General features: G+C 42.8%; 1 protein-coding gene across 1 annotated transcript in view; it reads left to right on the top strand.

The window, feature by feature from the left end:
- LOC142213430 (high affinity immunoglobulin gamma Fc receptor I-like) overlaps positions 1–21225 on the top strand; it is a 29343-nt gene extending 8118 nt beyond the window's left edge. The window contains exons 2-6 of the mRNA XM_075281747.1: positions 5795–5815; positions 7023–7280; positions 7393–7653; positions 13348–13632; positions 20990–21225. Of these exons, the coding sequence (XP_075137848.1) occupies positions 5795–5815; positions 7023–7280; positions 7393–7653; positions 13348–13632; positions 20990–21225 (1061 nt within the window). The remainder of the gene's footprint in view (positions 1–5794; positions 5816–7022; positions 7281–7392; positions 7654–13347; positions 13633–20989) is intronic.
- The last annotated feature ends 223 nt before the right edge of the window (positions 21226–21448 follow it).

The following is a 21448-nucleotide window of genomic DNA, read 5'->3' as shown; positions in this document are numbered from 1 at the left end:
TGTGTCTGCTCTAAGTACCACACGGGGGAGGATTAGATACGCACATCTGCACACAGTTCAACACGCTGGAGGATTAGAGGATTACGCATGTCTTCACATAGTACCACCGCCAGAGGATTAGATACGTGTTTCTACACACAGTATCACATGGGGAAGGATTAGATATGCACATCTGCACACAGTACCACACAGGGGAGGATTGGATATGCAAATCTGCACACAGTTCCATACACCGGAGGATTAGAAATGCATGTCTGCACACTGTACCACATTCTGTAGTATTAGATACGTGAGTCTGCACACAGTTTCACACGCCGGAGGATTAGATACACGCATCTGCACACAGTACCATATGCCGGGGGATTGGATACATGTATCTGCACACAATACCACATGCCAGAGGATTGGATACGCGCGTCTACACACAGTTCCACACGCCGTAGGATTAGATAAGCAGGTCTGCATACAGTACCACATACCGTAGGATTAGATACGTGCATCTGAACACAGTACCACACTTTGGAGGATTAGATACAGGCCTCTGCACACAGTACCACATGCCAGAGAATTAGATACGCGTCTCAGCACACAGTTACACATGGGGGAGAATTAGATACGCGAATCTGCACGCAGTACCACACGCCATTGTCATTAGATACGCGCGTCTGCAAACAGTTTCACTTACTGGAGGATTAGATACGCGCCTCTATACACAATACCACACGGGGAGGATTAGATGTGCATCTGCACAAAGTGCCACACCAACAAGGATTGGATACTTGCATCTAAACACAGTACTACATGGGGAAGGATTAGATACAGCTTTACTCCAGGTATCCATAACAACTGATCACAGGTTTTTCACTGACATTCAAAATAAGATACACACAATCACATGACGCTTATAACATACATAGAAATAACATACAAAATACACCAGTGCAAAATTGGACAATTCTTATGGGGCCACTACACAAACATAAAATGTAATATACCCGTGCGAAGCCGCGTCCTCCCTCTAGTCTCTTATAAATCCCATTATTCTTCCTTAGGTGTCTCAATTGTCATAGCACTCTTCCTCAGGTCTCTTACATATGTATGTCTCATATAATGTACATGACGTTCTTCAGGTCCTCTATGTGTCACTTCTCCTTATGGGAACTTACTATGTCATTCCTATACTGCATGACTGGCTCACTCCATGACTTTGTCTTCTTCCACCTGACTACTAATCCCAGCCATAGTATAATCCTTGATGGAACTATCTACATACATTATCACACAGGTATATCATATATGGATTAATATGGGAGCTCATACTATTGCCTTCAATGACCTATGCAGTGCCACATGTACAGACTGTGCATACACCTATTATGGGCTGTATACAATGCTTCTAGGAGATAATATCTCCATAATACTGTATATTGGTCACTGATACAGCCATGTGTACAGGATCCTAAGCTGTGCTCTTGCATTACATGGATACAATCAGGATAATAGGATTTCTGGATGTAAACTGAATGCATCTATTCACACAAAGCAGTCAGAGACCTTGAAATGGTCATGAAATATAAAGTATATTAGAAAGTTGCAGAACTTCCCCTTATACACTGAGTAAGCTTTATGTATACATCCTTCTAAGTATATACCAGTGATAGAGAGATGGATATCTGCTTCCTACTAATAAGATGGTGTAATAGATGACGTATATGTTACAGTATTTACAGGGTAAGATGTCCAGACCACACAGAATAGACCGCACTGCAGAATTACGTCTACCAAAATGACCTGCCCCCCCCCCCCCCCCCGTCCGTGGCCGAAGACCTCGACTGACCCCTCCCTTGCATTTCTGCGTGCTCTATTATGCCCCTAGTGGCCCCTGCACACAGTATTATGTCCCTCAGTGGCCTCTGCACACAGTATTATCCCCCATAGTGGCCCCTGCACACAGTATTATGTCCCATAGTGGCCCCTGCACACAGTATTATCCCCCATAGTGGCCCCTGCACACAGTATTATGCCCTATAGTGACCCCTGCACACAGTATTATGTTCCTTAATGGCCCCTACACACAGTATTATGTCCCATAGTGGCCCCTGCACACAGTATTATGACCCTCAGTGGCCCCTGAACACAGTATTATGCCCTATAGTGACCCCTGCACACAGTATTATGTCCCTTAGTGGCCCCTACACACAGTATTATGCCCCATAGTGGCCCCTGCACTCAGTATTATGCCCCATAGTGGCCCCTGCACTCAGTATTATGTCCCATACTGGCCCCTGCACACAGTATTATCCCCCATAGTGGCCCCTGCACACAGTATTATGTCCCATAGTGGCCCCTGCACACAGTATTATCCCCCATAGTGGCCCCTGCACACAGTATTATGCCCTATAGTGACCCCTGCACACAGTATTATGTTCCTTAATGGCCCCTACACACAGTATTATGTCCCATAGTGGCCCCTGCACACAGTATTATGACCCTCAGTGGCCCCTGAACACAGTATTATGCCCTATAGTGACCCCTGCACACAGTATTATGTCCCTTAGTGGCCCCTACACACAGTATTATGCCCCATAGTGGCCCCTGCACTCAGTATTATGTCCCATACTGGCCCCTGCACACAGTATTATCCCCCATAGTGGCCCCTGCACACACTGTTATGTCCCTTAGTGGCCCCTGCACACAGTATTATGTCCTACTGTGGACACCCATAAACAATTATTATACTCTGGGGTCTTTTCAGACCCCAGAGTATAATAATCAGGGACCCGGGGGAATAAAACATTGAAAACCCACTGTTACTTACCTGTCCCCTATCTCCGCTGCAGTACTCCGCTGTCATCCTTCTTCAATGACGTCAGACGTCAAATGACCTGGGACGCAGGCCGGGTTCATGTGACATCAGAGACGTCAGACAACCTCTCCGGTCCGCTGATCATTATACTCGGGGGTCTGCAAAGACCCTCGAGTATAATGATAGTCTTTGTGAGGCCCGCGGTGTCACTTACCGATCCCGGCCCAGCCAGGATCGGTAAGTAAATAGTTAACTCCAGCCGGTAACGGCCTATTAAGAAAAAAGATAAAAATGCAGCGGTGGCGGCTGTCGCTGGGCCCCATAATGTCCCGGGCCCTGTGGCAGCCGCTACCACGGCTACCACAGTAGTTACGCCACTCCTTGCCATAGTTCTTCAGAAGACAAAACCCTTGTCTTATTTTCTCTTACCTAGAATCTTTCATCATATTTGTCTCACCACACCTTCCCTCTTTTAATATAAAAATTAACTTCTGCCTGTAAGTTCTGCAGAAGAGTCTCCACCGTCCATGATGTCCACAGAGATGTCCGTATTATTCTTCTGTAAGTACAAAGATCTTCATGTCTTTTATTATATCTATCCGATACGCACCATAACCATAGCATATCATATAAATACTCTATGATGTTGAACCATAATCATACATTAACATACATAATGTCTTATGGAGAATTAGGACCATATCATGTCATATATATACTATCTGGTGGTGAACTATAACCATATCATGTCATATATATACTGTCTGATGGGGAACTATAATCACTTAGGGTGCCTTCACATGGCGTAGCGCGCCACTCCTTTAGACGCGTATACACGTGTCTGAGCGCGGTGCTTCAAAACAGAGCCCATTGATTTCAATGGGTGCTGATATATGCGCGCTACCCATTGAAATCAATAGGTAAAAAAGCCTCAATGGGTAGTGCGTGTATATCGGCACCCATTGAAATCAATGGGCTCTGTTTTGAAGTGCCGCGCTCAGACACATGTATACGCGTCTAAAGGAGTGGTGCGCTACGCCGTGTGAAATTTAAAATTGTGGGTACTACTACCTGTGGTGCTCCACAGTGGGTGGCTGAGGTGGGTGCGGCCCAGTAAGCTACTGGGAGCACACGGTCAAGTTTGTGTTTGTCTTGCAGTGTAGTAACTGCAAGAATTTATAATTATTTGCAGCTGCTCTGTCCTGCAGAGAACTTATCTTTTTAGTTTCAGTTTGTATCCAGACGTTGTTGTAGCTTGGCAGTGATATTAACTGTCGGGTCTTGTTCACACCAGGGTGCTCTGAGGTGTCAGGGGCCAGTTAGGCTCCGCAGGATATTTATTGTTTAGTTTTTTTAAAAGTATCCTGCTGACCGTAACAATGACCAAATAATCTGGGTAACTGTTTTCATCCAAATTATTAAGGCTGAGTACCAGCAATAAAGACATTACACCACTCACAGTGTTGGTACTAGTTCCTCTCTCATCCAAGAGGATGTGCACTGACGCAGTTTATTTAAGACAAGTGGGGATAAATATCAGCAGACAAAGGAAAAGAGTTAAGAACAGTGTAAGTCCTCTGTTCATTCCTGATTGGTGTAATACATTTCAAGCACACAAGTTTAAGCAGTTCCATAGTCATCTGCTTACACTCCTGGTGGTGTCTCCAGGGAGAGGTCTTCTGGCAGTGAACCAAGCATTTGCTCTTCTTTACACACAAAATAATTCCACTCTGGAATATAGGCACCATCTTATCACATAACATTATGCCAGCTTCAAGCATAAGCAAATATTCAAGTTAGTTTTATTTGATGTCAAGAATAAAACTATTCCTCTAGTGCATCGTTTTGTAAGATAGTTCTTTATGGTTGACCTCAAAGTGAGGTAGGTGAAACCTTTCAAGGCTTTTGCATCAAGTTGTGATATTGTTTTGACTTGGTTTTATGAGAATTTGGAAACCTTAGAAAAGTTTGAGATCAGTTACAGTAAGTGAGGACACATCTGTATTTCCTATTACACAGGTTGTTATTAGAGATGAGCGAACACTATTCGGAACAGCCATTCCGAATAGCACGCTCCCATAGAAATGAATGGACGTAGCCAGCACGGGGGGGTTAAGCTTCCATTCATTTCTATGGGAGTGTGCTATTCGGAACGGCTGTTCCGAATAGTGTTCGCTCATCTCTAGTTGTTATGATTGGCAAGATATATTTAAAAAAAATAAAAAAAATAATAAATATCCTGCAGAGCCCACTGGGCTCTGAACTACAGGCCTGACAGTTAACCTCACTGCCGGGCTACACCACAAACTAAGTGCCCACTGTTACCTCACAGGACAGCTGCCACTGCAGTACAAAGCAACCGCTTAAATGAATACAAAAGTCTTGCAGTTACTGCACTGCAAGACCAAACACAAACTAACTATGACCATGTGTTCCCAGTAACTTACTGGGCCGCACCCACTTCAGCCACCTGTTGTGGAGAACCACAAGTAGCAGCCTGCCAAAGGTAGGAGATTCCCCCAACACTGACTAAGGGAAGGGATTCCTACAATTTTAGCCAAAAGGGGCATAGATTCTCACTATCTACCTAACTAGGCAGCTTGCTGCCAAACTAATGTCTTACACGGACGTGCACATATGGCATGTAAGATTTGAGGCTAGAGCACCCAATGGCCCAAACCTGCCTCCTTAAATGGAGGGAAGGCAGGCCTGATCAGCCAGCCCAGGTGCCCAAGCCAGGTGCCGATAGGCTGACACCACTGTCAGTCAGCAGACCAACCACGCCCATTGGCTGCAAGGGAATTAACCTGATGCATGCTGGACTGAGCAGTTACAGCAGAACCATGATACCACAGCCGCACCGGCCACACAGTCCTAACACAGATATTACAATGCTAATAGCGACCCTAAGCTGTGATTACTTTCGATGTAGGAATATCCCCAGACTATAATATGTTCTGATAACTCTTCTACTATTCTGTTTTATAGTGTGGTTCCTCGAACAAGAAGGTAAGTGACCAGATTTATTCTTTCACACTTTATTCTATAAACTAGAACCTTCTATTGAGAGAAGAGGGACACCACTTGTGTTACACAACCCACTAGTCACTCTCTAGTGCACCCTCTTTGAATTCAATGGATTTACATATCAGGACATAATTTAAAAAAAAGTTGGCCATAAAGAAGGTCTTAAAATTTGGTAAATACAAGGCCATTTCAAAAACCATTTAAAATTAAACATTCTACATTGTGAAGATCATTCGCTAGTGGAAAACATTCAGAACAGTGTACAGATTTCGAAGGAGAGGACATCCTGGCAAGTTCATCAAAAGGTCCTACCATGAAATTAGAAAAAGACTGAACATTTATGTCTTGTGTGGAAGGTTTGTCAGGAGAAGACCTCTTCTTTCAAAAAAAGAGCATGAGAAGTTTGGGTTATGTTAAAAGTTACATCTGAACAAACCACAAGACTTCTGGCACAACGTCCCATGAACAGATGAAACCAAAGTGGAGATGCTTGACCATAATGTACAGGATGAGCTCTTCTGCATACAAAAGTATTATAGGATCAAAACTGAGGCCATCTACCCAATAGTCAGGTAACAGGACAATGAACCCAAGCCCAATCTCACCAGAAAATCTACAGCAGAATGGGAGAAGAACAGACTCAAGCTGTTCCAATGGCCAACTCAAAGTCCAGATCTCAGTCCAACTGAAAAGCTGTGGTGGAATTTCAACAGAACTGTGCAGAAATGAATGCCCAAAAGCCTCAAAAAATTGAAGCAACTCTGTGAAGAAGAGTGGGCCAAAAATTCCTCCAAATAGATCTAGAAAACTAATAACGTTATAGAGAAAACCATTGCTTCAAATGATTGTCACTATAGGTGATCCTCCAAGGTATTGATTCATGGGGTGAACTTTGTTTTTCATGGAAGACTTTTTTTTTATCTGGATTACTTCTTGATGACACGGTAGAATGTGTGTATTGTTCATCTGAAGTTGGATTTACCTAATTTTAAGACCTTCTAAAATATAGATAGATCAAACCATTAACTTCCAAGAAGGTGGAGTTTCTATTTCTCATGACTGTAGCTGTGTGGACCTATGTGAGCTTGGGCAGATGATGTAGATTCTTAACATTTTGAGATTTCCATCTGTGCTGAAGAGAGGTAGACAGAATGTGCAGGTCACAATTCATCTGTATGAAATCTTATAGGAGCCGCCATCAGACCTGCGGTGACCTTCTCTCCAGACTACAAGAAGATCTTCACAACAGAGCAGATAACAATGACCTGTGATGTGGGATCTACTATAGGAGAGGGGGTGGATTATATATGGTACAAAGACAGCGAGCAAGTATACAGTGGAAAATCCTATACAATAAAGAGTGCTGAAATATCACACAGTGGAAGTTACCAATGTCAGACCAGACCTGGAGAAATAAGTGACCCCGCTAGACTGGAGGTTATTCATGGTGAGTAAATCTACCAGATCATATATATACAGACAAGGTAACAAGTTGTATCACACACAGACTGATAAGAGATCATATATGTCTCCTCATCTTATATCATTGTATATTACAGGTTATGTCATCCTGCAGACCCCTCTATATGTCTATGAAGGAGATGACATATATATAAGATGTCACCACTATCCTGGACACACTGGAAGACAGACAAGATTTTACAAAGATGACAGAGTCATCAGAGACTGGTCGGATAATGCAGAATATTATATTAGAGATTTAACCAAGACGACGGCCGGGGAATACACATGTACAAAAGAAGTCCGAAATACACTAATATATTTTCAATATGACGATAACATTTCCTTGTCTGTTCAAGGTAAATCTGGGATTATTTACATGGTAGATAAAGAAATACAAATATAGCATACCTTAACTTGACATTTAGTGACATTATCTTACCTTTGGCAATGAATGGAAGGGCTGTGTGAATGCTCAACCTGCTGCTCTAATAATAATAATAATAATAATTTATTATTAATTATTATTATTAGAGATTATCAAAGTTTTGAGGTCGCAGCAACGTGAGGATACCATACAGGGACCCAGTGACAGAGTTTGTAGGTTGCAGCAGCATGAGGAGGCCACAGAGCGGCAAGGTGATATAATGTGGAGGTAGCAGCAGCCTTAGGAGGCCATATAGTGACCTAGTGACAGAGTGTGGAGAGGCAGCATGGATCATTTAATCTGATGCATCAGGCATTGGTGGGTGGAAATCCTGGCTGATGCAAACCTGATTCATCTTCACAAAGGTCATCTTCACAATTTTGGGTGGATAGGTCAGTTCTCTTCGGGTAACTATAGCCCCCTCGGCACTAAACACCTGGTATGATGTACGGGGATGCATAGGGCGTCATTTTTTGTAGGGGTGTACTTTTTAGTTCTACCATTTTTGGGAAATGTTATTGCTTTGATCACTTTTTATTCAAATTTTTATCAGAATCAAAACAGTGAAAAAATGGTGGTTTGGCACTTTTGACTATTTTTCCTGCTACGGCGTTTACCGAACAGGAAAAATATTTTTATAGATTTGTAGGGCGGGTGATTTCGGACACGGGGATACCTAACATGTATGTGTTTCACAGTTTTTAACTACTTTTATATGTGTTGTAGGGAAAGGGGGGTGATTTGAATTTTTAATACTTTATATATTTTTTTTATATATTTTTTTTTTACTTTTTTTTTTTTTTTTGCATTTATTAGACCCCCTAGGGGTCTTGAACCCCAGGGGGTCTGATCACTAATGCAATGCATTACAATGCTAATGCATTGCAATGCATTGCAAAAAATCATCATTTCTTTTGCAGGCTGCATAGACCAGCCTGCAAAAGAAAGAATTTGCAGACAAGCCTGGGAGCCTTGTAAAGGCTGCTGGCTGTCTTGCCAACGTGACGTCAGCCCTGGAGCATGCTCCAGGAGGCGTTGATCACCGGCAAAATGGCGGCGCATGTGACCTTTGACCGTGGCGCCGGAGGGGTTAATGCCTCCAATAGGTCCGGGGACCGATCGGAGGCATTAGAGCCGGTTGTCTACTGCTTAAAGCAGTGGCTTAGGAGAGTGTGGGCGGGTACAGGGCGGGGAGACGTGATGTCTCCCCTCCCAGTACCCACCCACACTCTCCTAACCGGCCCACACTCTCCTAATCTGGGAGGCAGGGAGCAGCGAGGTGAGAAGAGCAGTGTGGAGCAGCAGTGAGGCGAAGAAGAACACCGGAGCAGCCATCTCTGGGGGGACTAAGTAGCCAGAGAATTTTAAAAAAATCCTCTGGCTACTTAGTGATTCACTACACAGCGTAGATTCTAACAATTGTTAGATTCCATCCTGTAAAGTGAATAAGATTGCTTTTTAAATCCGATCTCCGATTAATAAAAAAAATCCCATTGATTTGCATTGGGATCGGAATTGGGATCGAGATCGGGTTCGAATGAAAAATGATCGGAAATCGGATTTTAAAATCGATCCTGAAAAGTCAAGATCAGCTCAAACCTAGTAATTAGAGATGAGCGAACACTAAAATGTTCGAGGTTCGAAATTCGATTCGAACAGCCGCTCACTGTTCGAGTGTTCGAATGGGTTTCGAACCCCATTATAGTCTATGGGGAACATAAACTCGTTAAGGGGGAAACCCAAATTCGTGTCTGGAGGGTCACCAAGTCCACTATGACACCCCAGGAAATGATACCAACACCCTGGAATGACACTGGGACAGCAGGGGAAGCATGTCTGGGGGCATAAAAGTCACTTTATTTCATGGAAATCCCTGTCAGTTTGCGATTTTCGCAAGCTAACTTTTCCCCATAGAAATGCATTGGCCAGTGCTGATTGGCCAGAGTACGGAACTCGACCAATCAGCGCTGGCTCTGCTGGAGGAGGCGGAGTCTAAGATCGCTCCACACCAGTCTCCATTCAGGTCCGACCTTAGACTCCGCCTCCTCCGGCAGAGCCAGCGCTGATTGGCCGAAGGCTGGCCAATGCATTCCTATGCGAATGCAGACTTAGCAGTGCTGAGTCAGTTTTGCTCAACTACACATCTGATGCACACTCGGCACTGCTACATCAGATGTAGCAATCTGATGTAGCAGAGCCGAGGGTGCACTAGAACCCCTGTGCAAACTCAGTTCACGCTAATAGAATGCATTGGCCAGCGCTGATTGGCCAATGCATTCTATTAGCCCGATGAAGTAGAGCTGAATGTGTGTGCTAAGCACACACATTCAGCACTGCTTCATCAAGCCAATACAATGCATTAGCCAGTGCTGATTGGCCAGAGTACGGAATTCGGCCAATCAGCGCTGGCCAATGCATTCTATTAGCCCGAAGAAGTAGAGCTGAATGTGTGTGCTAAGCACACACATTCAGCACTGCTTCATCAAGCCAATACAATGCATTAGCCAGTGCTGATTGGCCAGAGTACGGAATTCGGCCAATCAGCGCTGGCTCTGCTGGAGGAGGCGGAGTCTAAGATCGCTCCACACCAGTCTCCATTCAGGTCCGACCTTAGACTCCGCCTCCTCCGGCAGAGCCAGCGCTGATTGGCCGAAGGCTGGCCAATGCATTCCTATGCGAATGCAGACTTAGCAGTGCTGAGTCAGTTTTGCTCAACTACACATCTGATGCACACTCGGCACTGCTACATCAGATGTAGCAATCTGATGTAGCAGAGCCGAGGGTGCACTAGAACCCCTGTGCAAACTCAGTTCACACTAATAGAATGCATTGGCCAGTGCTGATTGGCCAATGCATTCTATTAGTCCGATGAAGTAGAGCTGAATGTGTGTGTTAAGCACACACATTCAGCACTGCTTCATCACGCCAATACAATGCATTAGCCAGTGCTGATTGGCCAGAGTACGGAATTCGGCCAATCAGCGCTGGCTCTGCTGGAGGAGGCGGAGTCTAAGATCGCTCCACACCAGTCTCCATTCAGGTCCGACCTTAGACTCCGCCTCCTCCGGCAGAGCCAGCGCTGATTGGCCGAAGGCTGGCCAATGCATTCCTATGCGAATGCAGACTTAGCAGTGCTGAGTCAGTTTTGCTCAACTACACATCTGATGCACACTCGGCACTGCTACATCAGATGTAGCAATCTGATGTAGCAGAGCCGAGGGTGCACTAGAACCCCTGTGCAAACTCAGTTCACGCTAATAGAATGCATTGGCCAGCGCTGATTGGCCAATGCATTCTATTAGCCCGATGAAGTAGAGCTGAATGTGTGTGCTAAGAACACACATTCAGCACTGCTTCATCAAGCCAATACAATGCATTAGCCAGTGCTGATTGGCCAGAGTACGGAATTCGGCCAATCAGCGCTGGCTCTGCCGGAGGAGGCGGAGTCTAAGGTCGGACCTGAATGGAGACTGGTGTGGAGCGATCTTAGACTCCGCCTCCTCCAGCAGAGCCAGCGCTGATTGGCCGAATTCCGTACTCTGGCCAATCAGCACTGGCTAATGCATTGTATTGGCTTGATGAAGCAGTGCTGAATGTGTGTGCTTAGCACACACATTCAGCTCTACTTCATCGGGCTAATAGAATGCATTGGCCAGCGCTGATTGGCCGAATTCCGTACTCTGGCCAATCAGCACTGGCTAATGCATTGTATTGGCTTGATGAAGCAGTGCTGAATGTGTGTGCTTAGCACACACATTCAGCTCTACTTCATCGGGCTAATAGAATGCATTGGCCAATCAGCGCTGGCCAATGCATTCTATTAGCGTGAACTGAGTTTGCACAGGGGTTCTAGTGCACCCTCGGCTCTGCTACATCAGATTGCTACATCTGATGTAGCAGTGCCGAGTGTGCATCAGATGTGTAGTTGAGCAAAACTGACTCAGCACTGCTAAGTCTGCATTCGCATAGGAATGCATTGGCCAGCCTTCGGCCAATCAGCGCTGGCTCTGCCGGAGGAGGCGGAGTCTAAGGTCGGACCTGAATGGAGACTGGTGTGGAGCGATCTTAGACTCCGCCTCCTCCAGCAGAGCCAGCGCTGATTGGCCGAATTCCGTACTCTGGCCAATCAGCACTGGCTAATGCATTGTATTGGCTTGATGAAGCAGTGCTGAATGTGTGTGCTTAGCACACACATTCAGCTCTACTTCATCGGGCTAATAGAATGCATTGGCCAATCAGCGCTGGCCAATGCATTCTATTAGCGTGAACTGAGTTTGCACAGGGGTTCTAGTGCACCCTCGGCTCTGCTACATCAGATTGCTACATCTGATGTAGCAGTGCCGAGTGTGCATCAGATGTGTAGTTGAGCAAAACTGACTCAGCACTGCTAAGTCTCTGCATTCGCATAGGAATGCATTGGCCAGCCTTCGGCCAATCAGCGCTGGCTCTGCCGGAGGAGGCGGAGTCTAAGGTCGGACCTGAATGGAGACTGGTGTGGAGCGATCTTAGACTCCGCCTCCTCCAGCAGAGCCAGCGCTGATTGGTCGAGTTCCGTACTCTGGCCAATCAGCGCTGGCCAATGCATTCTATTAGCCCGATGAAGTAGAGCTGAATGTGTGTGCTTAGCACACACATTCAGCTCTACTTCATCAGGCTAATAGAATACATTGGCCAATCAGCGCTGGCCAATGCATTCTATTAGCTTGATGAAGCAGAGTGTGCACAAGGATTCAAGCGCACCCTCGGCTCTGATGTAGCAGAGCTGAGGGTGCACAAGGGTTCAAGTGCACCCTCGGCTCTCCTACATCAGAGCCGAGGGTGCGCTTGAACCCTTGTGCAGCCTCGGCTCTGCTACATCAGAGCCGAGGGTGCGCTTGAACCCTTGTGCACACTCTGCTTCATCAAGCTAATAGAATGCATTGGCCAGCGCTGATTGGCCAGAGTACGGAATTCGGCCAATCAGCGCTGGCCAATGCATCCCTATGGGAAAAAGTTTATCTCACAAAAATCACAATTACACACCCGATAGAGCCCCAAAAAGTTATTTTTAATAACATTCCCCCCTAAATAAAGGTTATCCCTAGCTATCCCTGCCTGTACAGCTATCCCTGTCTCATAGTCACAAAGTTCACATTCTCATATGACCCGGATTTGAAATCCACTATTCGTCTAAAATGGAGGTCACCTGATTTCGGCAGCCAATGACTTTTTCCAATTTTTTTCAATGCCCCCAGTGTCGTAGTTCCTGTCCCACCTCCCCTGCGCTGTTATTGGTGCAAAAAAGGCGCCAGGGAAGGTGGGAGGGGAATCGAATTTTGGCGCACTTTACCACGTGGTGTTCGATTCGATTCGAACATGGCGAACACCCTGATATCCGATCGAACATGTGTTCGATAGAACACTGTTCGCTCATCTCTACTAGTAATCACTAAGATGGATTTGAGAAAATTTTCAAACTCTGCAAAATTTCAACAATTTATATTGTTTAATTCTCTAGGAATCTAAATATGATTATTTTCATGGGAAATACCTTTAAGGATTTTAGCTAAACATGGATGCTTTTATCGAACTTTTATGAATTTATTAATAAGTTATTCATTTATTCTTTTCACCATCTTTTTTTTAGATCTACTTTCACAACCAAAAATTACGGTAATCAACAATACAAAAATTGAAGGCAATCCAATGACGTTGTCTTGTGACACGACTCTTAGTCCTTATAGAAAGCATATAGAACTACAATTTGCTTTCTACAGAGAAGGACAGACAGTTCAAGGATTCTCCTCATCTAATATATATGAAGTTCAGTCCGCTCAGCTGGAGGATTCTGGGAATTACATATGTGAGGCTAAAACATCAACCAAAAAGTCAATAAGCAAAAGAAGTTCTGAGTTTTATATTGAGATAAAAGGTAAAAATTCAAAACAACTTGCAAAACTAAAAAAAAATGTATCTGATCTAAATTAGGCCGGCCACAAGGTTTTACATAGTTGTATCATTTAAGCAAATTAATTTTGAATACTACTTAAAGGGGTTGGCCATTTTATATAAAGTTGTCTTTGATAGGTCTGTATGTTACTGTAGTGTTGATTACTTAGCAGTTCTTATTCTTTGTATGTGCCGTTCATTACAGTACATGGGTGTCTCACCTGTGGTCTGCCAGCCCACTATATTCTGTGAACAGCGTTCTTGTCCATTACATAACATGGATGAAAGTGGATATCATATCACACATATCCTATTAACCTATCTATAAAACATAGTGTAGAATACTGTCAGGGCTCCTAGGAACCTATCTATAAAACATAGTGTAGAATACTGTCAGGACTCCTAGGAACCTATCTATAAAACATAGTGTAGAACACTGTCAGGGCTCCTAGGAACCTATCTATAAAACATAGTGTAGAACACTGTCAGGGCTCCTAGGAACCTATCTATAAAACATAGTGTAAAACACTGTCAGGGCTCCTAGGAACCTCTCTATAAAACATAGTGTAGAATACTGTCAGGGCTCCTAGGAACCTATCTATAAAACATAGTGTAGAACACTGTCAGGGCTCCTAGGAACCCATCTATAAAACATAATGTAGAACACTGTCAGGGCTCCTAGGAACCTATCTATAAACATAGTGTAGAATACTGTCAGGACTCCTAGAAACCTATCTATAATACATAGTGTAGAATACTCTTAGAGCTCCTAGGAACCTATCTATAATACATAGTGTAGAATACTGTCAGGGCTCCTAGGAACCTATCTATAAAACATAGTGTAGAATACTGTCAGGACTCCTAGGAACCTATCTATAAAACATAGTGTAGAATACTGTCAGGACTCCTAGGAACCTATCTATAATACAGTGTAGAATACTGTCAGGGCTCCTAGGAACCTATCTATAAAACATAGTGTAGAACACTGTCAGGGCTCCTAGGAACCTATCTATAAAACATAATGTAGAATACTGTCACGACTCATAGGAACCTATCTATAAACATAGTGTAGAATACTGTCAGGACTCCTAGAAACCTATCTATAATACATAGTGTAGAATACTCTTAGAGCTCCTAGGAACCTATCTATAATACATAGTGTAGAATACTGTCAGGGCTCCTAGGAACCTATCTATAATACATAGTGTAGAATACTGTCAGGGCTCCTAGGAACCTATCTATAAAACATAGCGTAGAACACTGTCAGGACTCCTAGGAACCTATCTATAATACAGTGTAGAATACTGTCAGGGCTCCTAGGAACCTATCTATAAAACATAGTGTAGAACACTGTCAGGGCTCCTAGGAACCTATCTATAAAACATAATGTAGAATACTGTCACGACTCATAGGAACCTATCTATAAACATAGTGTAGAATACTGTCAGGACTCCTAGAAACCTATCTATAATACATAGTGTAGAATACTCTTAGAGCTCCTAGGAACCTATCTATAATACATAGTGTAGAATACTGTCAGGGCTCCTAGGAACCTATCTATAAAACATAGTGTAGAACACTGTCAGGACTCCTAGGAACCTATCTATAATACATAGTGTAGAACACTGTCACGACTCCTAGGAACCTATCTATAATACAGTGTAGAATACTGCCAGGGCTCCTAGGAACCTATCTATAATACATAGTGTAGAACACTGTCAGGCCTCCTAGGAACCTATCTATAAAACATAGTGTAGAACACTGTCAGGGCTCCTAGGAACCTATCTATAATACATAGTGTAGAACACTGTCAGGGCTCCTAGGAACCTATCTATAAAACATAGTGTAGAACACTGTCAGGGCTCCTAGGAACCTATCTATAAAACATAGTGTAGAACACTGTCAGGGCTCCTAGGAACCTATCTATAATACATAGTGTAGAACACTGTCAGGGCTCATAGGAACCTATCTATAAAACATAGTGTAGAATACTGTCAGGGCTCCTAGGAACCTATTTATAATACATAGTGTAGAACACTGTCAGGGCTCCTAGGAACCTATCTATAAAACATAGTGTAGAACACTGTCAGGGCTCCTAGGAACCTATCTATAAAACATAGTGTAGAACACTGTCAGGGCTCCTAGGAACCTATCTATAAAACATATTGTAAAACACTGTCAGGGCTCCTAGGAACCTCTCTATAAAACATAGTGTAGAATACTGTCAGGGCTCCTAGGAACCTATCTATAAAACATAGTGTAGAACACTGTCAGGGCTCCTAGGAACCTATCTATAAAACATAGTGTAAAACACTGTCAGGGCTCCTAGGAACCTCTCTATAAAACATAGTGTAGAATACTGTCAGGGCTCCTAGGAACCTATCTATAAAACATAGTGTAGAACACTGTCAGGGCTCCTAGGAACCCATCTATAAAACATAATGTAGAATACTGTCACGACTCATAGGAACCTATCTATAAACATAGTGTAGAATACTGTCAGGACTCCTAGAAACCTATCTATAATACATAGTGTAGAATACTCTTAGAGCTCCTAGGAACCTATCTATAATACATAGTGTAGAATACTGTCAGGGCTCCTAGGAACCTATCTATAATACATAGTGTAGAATACTGTCAGGGCTCCTAGGAACCTATCTATAAAACATAGTGTAGAACACTGTCAGGACTCCTAGGAACCTATCTATAATACAGTGTAGAATACTGTCAGGGCTCCTAGGAACCTATCTATAAAACATAGTGTAGAACACTGTCAGGGCTTCTAGGAACCTATCTATAAAACATAATGTAGAATACTGTCACGACTCATAGGAACCTATCTATAAACATAGTGTAGAATACTGTCAGGACTCCTAGAAACCTATCTATAATACATAGTGTAGAATACTGTCAGGCCTCCTAGGAACCTATCTATAATACATAGTGTAGAACACTGTCAGGGCTCCTAGGAACCTATCTATAATACATAGTGTAGAACACTGTCAGGGCTCCTAGGAACCTATCTATAATACATAGTGTAGAACACTGTCAGGGCTCCTAGGAACCTATCTATAATACATAGTGTAGAACACTGTCAGGGCTCATAGGAACCTATCTATAAAACATAGTGTAGAATACTGTCAGGGCTCCTAGGAACCTATTTATAATACATAGTGTAGAACACTGTCAGGGCTCCTAGGAACCTATCTATAAAACATAGTGTAGAACACTGTCAGGGCTCCTAGGAACCTATCTATAATACATAGTGTAGAACACTGTCAGGGCTCCTAGGAACCTATCTATAAAACATAGTGTAGAACACTGTCAGGGCTCCTAGGAACCCATCTATAAAACATAATGTAGAACACTGTCAGGGCTCCTAGGAACCTATCTATAAACATAGTGTAGAATACTGTCAGGACTCCTAGAAACCTATCTATAATACATAGTGTAGAATACTCTTAGAGCTCCTAGGAACCTATCTATAATACATAGTGTAGAATACTGTCAGGGCTCCTAGGAACCTATCTATAAAACATAGTGTAGAATACTGTCAGGACTCCTAGGAACCTATCTATAAAACATAGTGTAGAATACTGTCAGGACTCCTAGGAACCTATCTATAATACAGTGTAGAATACTGTCAGGGCTCCTAGGAACCTATCTATAAAACATAGTGTAGAACACTGTCAGGGCTCCTAGGAACCTATCTATAAAACATAATGTAGAATACTGTCACGACTCATAGGAACCTATCTATAAACATAGTGTAGAATACTGTCAGGACTCCTAGAAACCTATCTATAATACATAGTGTAGAATACTCTTAGAGCTCCTAGGAACCTATCTATAATACATAGTGTAGAATACTGTCAGGGCTCCTAGGAACCTATCTATAATACATAGTGTAGAATACTGTCAGGGCTCCTAGGAACCTATCTATAAAACATAGCGTAGAACACTGTCAGGACTCCTAGGAACCTATCTATAATACAGTGTAGAATACTGTCAGGGCTCCTAGGAACCTATCTATAAAACATAGTGTAGAACACTGTCAGGGCTCCTAGGAACCTATCTATAAAACATAATGTAGAATACTGTCACGACTCATAGGAACCTATCTATAAACATAGTGTAGAATACTGTCAGGACTCCTAGAAACCTATCTATAATACATAGTGTAGAATACTCTTAGAGCTCCTAGGAACCTATCTATAATACATAGTGTAGAATACTGTCAGGGCTCCTAGGAACCTATCTATAAAACATAGTGTAGAACACTGTCAGGACTCCTAGGAACCTATCTATAATACATAGTGTAGAACACTGTCACGACTCCTAGGAACCTATCTATAATACAGTGTAGAATACTGCCAGGGCTCCTAGGAACCTATCTATAATACATAGTGTAGAACACTGTCAGGCCTCCTAGGAACCTATCTATAAAACATAGTGTAGAACACTGTCAGGGCTCCTAGGAACCTATCTATAATACATAGTGTAGAACACTGTCAGGGCTCCTAGGAACCTATCTATAAAACATAGTGTAGAACACTGTCAGGGCTCCTAGGAACCTATCTATAAAACATAGTGTAGAACACTGTCAGGGCTCCTAGGAACCTATCTATAATACATAGTGTAGAACACTGTCAGGGCTCATAGGAACCTATCTATAAAACATAGTGTAGAATACTGTCAGGGCTCCTAGGAACCTATTTATAATACATAGTGTAGAACACTGTCAGGGCTCCTAGGAACCTATCTATAAAACATAGTGTAGAACACTGTCAGGGCTCCTAGGAACCTATCTATAAAACATAGTGTAGAACACTGTCAGGGCTCCTAGGAACCTATCTATAAAACATATTGTAAAACACTGTCAGGGCTCCTAGGAACCTCTCTATAAAACATAGTGTAGAATACTGTCAGGGCTCCTAGGAACCTATCTATAAAACATAGTGTAGAACACTGTCAGGGCTCCTAGGAACCTATCTATAAAACATAGTGTAAAACACTGTCAGGGCTCCTAGGAACCTCTCTATAAAACATAGTGTAGAATACTGTCAGGGCTCCTAGGAACCTATCTATAAAACATAGTGTAGAACACTGTCAGGGCTCCTAGGAACCCATCTATAAAACATAATGTAGAATACTGTCACGACTCATAGGAACCTATCTATAAACATAGTGTAGAATACTGTCAGGACTCCTAGAAACCTATCTATAATACATAGTGTAGAATACTCTTAGAGCTCCTAGGAACCTATCTATAATACATAGTGTAGAATACTGTCAGGGCTCCTAGGAACCTATCTATAATACATAGTGTAGAATACTGTCAGGGCTCCTAGGAACCTATCTATAAAACATAGTGTAGAACACTGTCAGGACTCCTAGGAACCTATCTATAATACAGTGTAGAATACTGTCAGGGCTCCTAGGAACCTATCTATAAAACATAGTGTAGAACACTGTCAGGGCTTCTAGGAACCTATCTATAAAACATAATGTAGAATACTGTCACGACTCATAGGAACCTATCTATAAACATAGTGTAGAATACTGTCAGGACTCCTAGAAACCTATCTATAATACATAGTGTAGAATACTGTCAGGCCTCCTAGGAACCTATCTATAATACATAGTGTAGAACACTGTCAGGGCTCCTAGGAACCTATCTATAATACATAGTGTAGAACACTGTCAGGGCTCCTAGGAACCTATCTATAATACATAGTGTAGAACACTGTCAGGGCTCCTAGGAACCTATCTATAATACATAGTGTAGAACACTGTCAGGGCTCATAGGAACCTATCTATAAAACATAGTGTAGAATACTGTCAGGGCTCCTAGGAACCTATTTATAATACATAGTGTAGAACACTGTCAGGGCTCCTAGGAACCTATCTATAAAACATAGTGTAGAACACTGTCAGGGCTCCTAGGAACCTATCTATAATACATAGTGTAGAACACTGTCAGGGCTCATAGGAACCTATCTATAAAACATAGTGTAGAATACTGTCAGGGCTCCTAGGAACCTATTTATAATACATAGTGTAGAACACTGTCAGGGCTCCTAGGAACCTATCTATAAAACATAGTGTAGAACACTGTCAGGGCTCCTAGGAACCTATCTATAAAACATAGTGTAGAACACTGTCAGGGCTCCTAGGAACCTATCTATAATACATAGTGTAGAACACTGTCAGGGCCCCTAGGAACCTATCTATAAAACATAGTGTAGAACACTGTCAGGGCTCCTAGGAACCTATCTATAATACATAGTGTAGAACACTGTCAGGGCTCATAGGAACCTATCTATAAAACATAGTGTAGAATACTGTCAGGGCTCCTAGGAACCTATTTATAATACATAGTGTAGAACACTGTCAGGGCTCCTAGGAACCTATCTATAAAACATAGTGTAGAACACTGTCAGGGCTCCTAGGAACCTATCTATAAAACATAGTGTAGAACACTGTCAGGGCTCCTAGGAACCTATCTATAAAACATAGTGTAGAACACTGTCAGGGCTCCTAGGAACCTATCTATAATACATAGTGTAGAACACTGTCAGGGCTCCTAGGAACCTATCTATAAAACATAGTGTAGAATACTGTCAGGACTCCTAGGAACCTATCTATAAAACATAGTGTAGAATACTGTCAGGGCTCCTAGGAACCTATCTATAAAACATAGTGTATAACACTGTCAGGGCTCCTAGGATTTTAACAAATTTATCGAATTTCCAAATTTCTAATGCAAACACAAAGTTAGATCAAAGTGAAAATGACATTATTATAATATATAGAGTCGCAATATAATAGATGTAGGCCCAGGGGAGGTGTAAAACAGAACAAACAAATACTCACCTTCCCTTTACCTCTTTTGGGACTCATCACAGCACCAGGCACTTCCTTGTGACGTCAATGGCCTGAGAGTCACGGCTGAGGTCTGTGATTGGGCCACCAGCAGTCACTTGGGCATGTTGAGTGTCATGACCCTTGGCTTGCTTAGGTCACCACTGAGGCCCAATAACAGATCTGAGCCAATGACATCACATATGAGTGCTGGACGCCACAAGGAGGCTCAAGAGAGGTGGAAGGTGAATATGAGAGTTTTTATTTATTTTCCCCTCCCGGGGGCCTCCACCTATTATACTCTGAGGTCTGAAAAGTATATTGTTGCCGCCACCTAAGACAAGTCTACATTTGTTTGATTTGGTTAAAAACCGAACAATATTCGGGACAAGTTCCTTACATTCTGTAATAGTAGAAATTTAGCTTTTTTTGGTATTTTATGTGTTCCTTTTTATTAACTCATTTACCTTTTTCAGGCCACACAGATAATATCGGGTATACCCGGCAAAATATAATCCGTCTGACATTATCTGCATGTGTATTTATAACTGGTGCACTATTTGTCTTCCATCATCTAAAATGGATGAAGTCTATGGAGCCAACACGACATACGGCAACAATTCACCTACAAGTTCCAACAGTATCGTTCATCCGTGTTCCTCCAGCTGAGGATACTCAACCAATTGTGGATATATCTGTAGACACTGCCTGACATCTGTCCTACTTGACCTCAATATGATGGACTAAATGATACATAACCTCTGTGTAGTTGGACATATTCTCAGCGGCTAAAGGGCTGCATAATTTATTTATGTGTTTTTTTTTTTTTTATAAATCTAGGGAATGGGGGTTAACTTTTTAATATCTAAATTTTTTTTTTAGGCTCTCACGATCTGTGCCCCCAGGTGAAGAGCTAGTGGTCCCGGTACTGTAGC

This window comes from Leptodactylus fuscus, chromosome 7 (genome assembly GCF_031893055.1).
Source record: "Leptodactylus fuscus isolate aLepFus1 chromosome 7, aLepFus1.hap2, whole genome shotgun sequence".
NCBI lineage: Eukaryota > Metazoa > Chordata > Amphibia > Anura > Leptodactylidae > Leptodactylus > Leptodactylus fuscus.
This window is presented reverse-complemented; position numbering and strand designations above follow the sequence as displayed.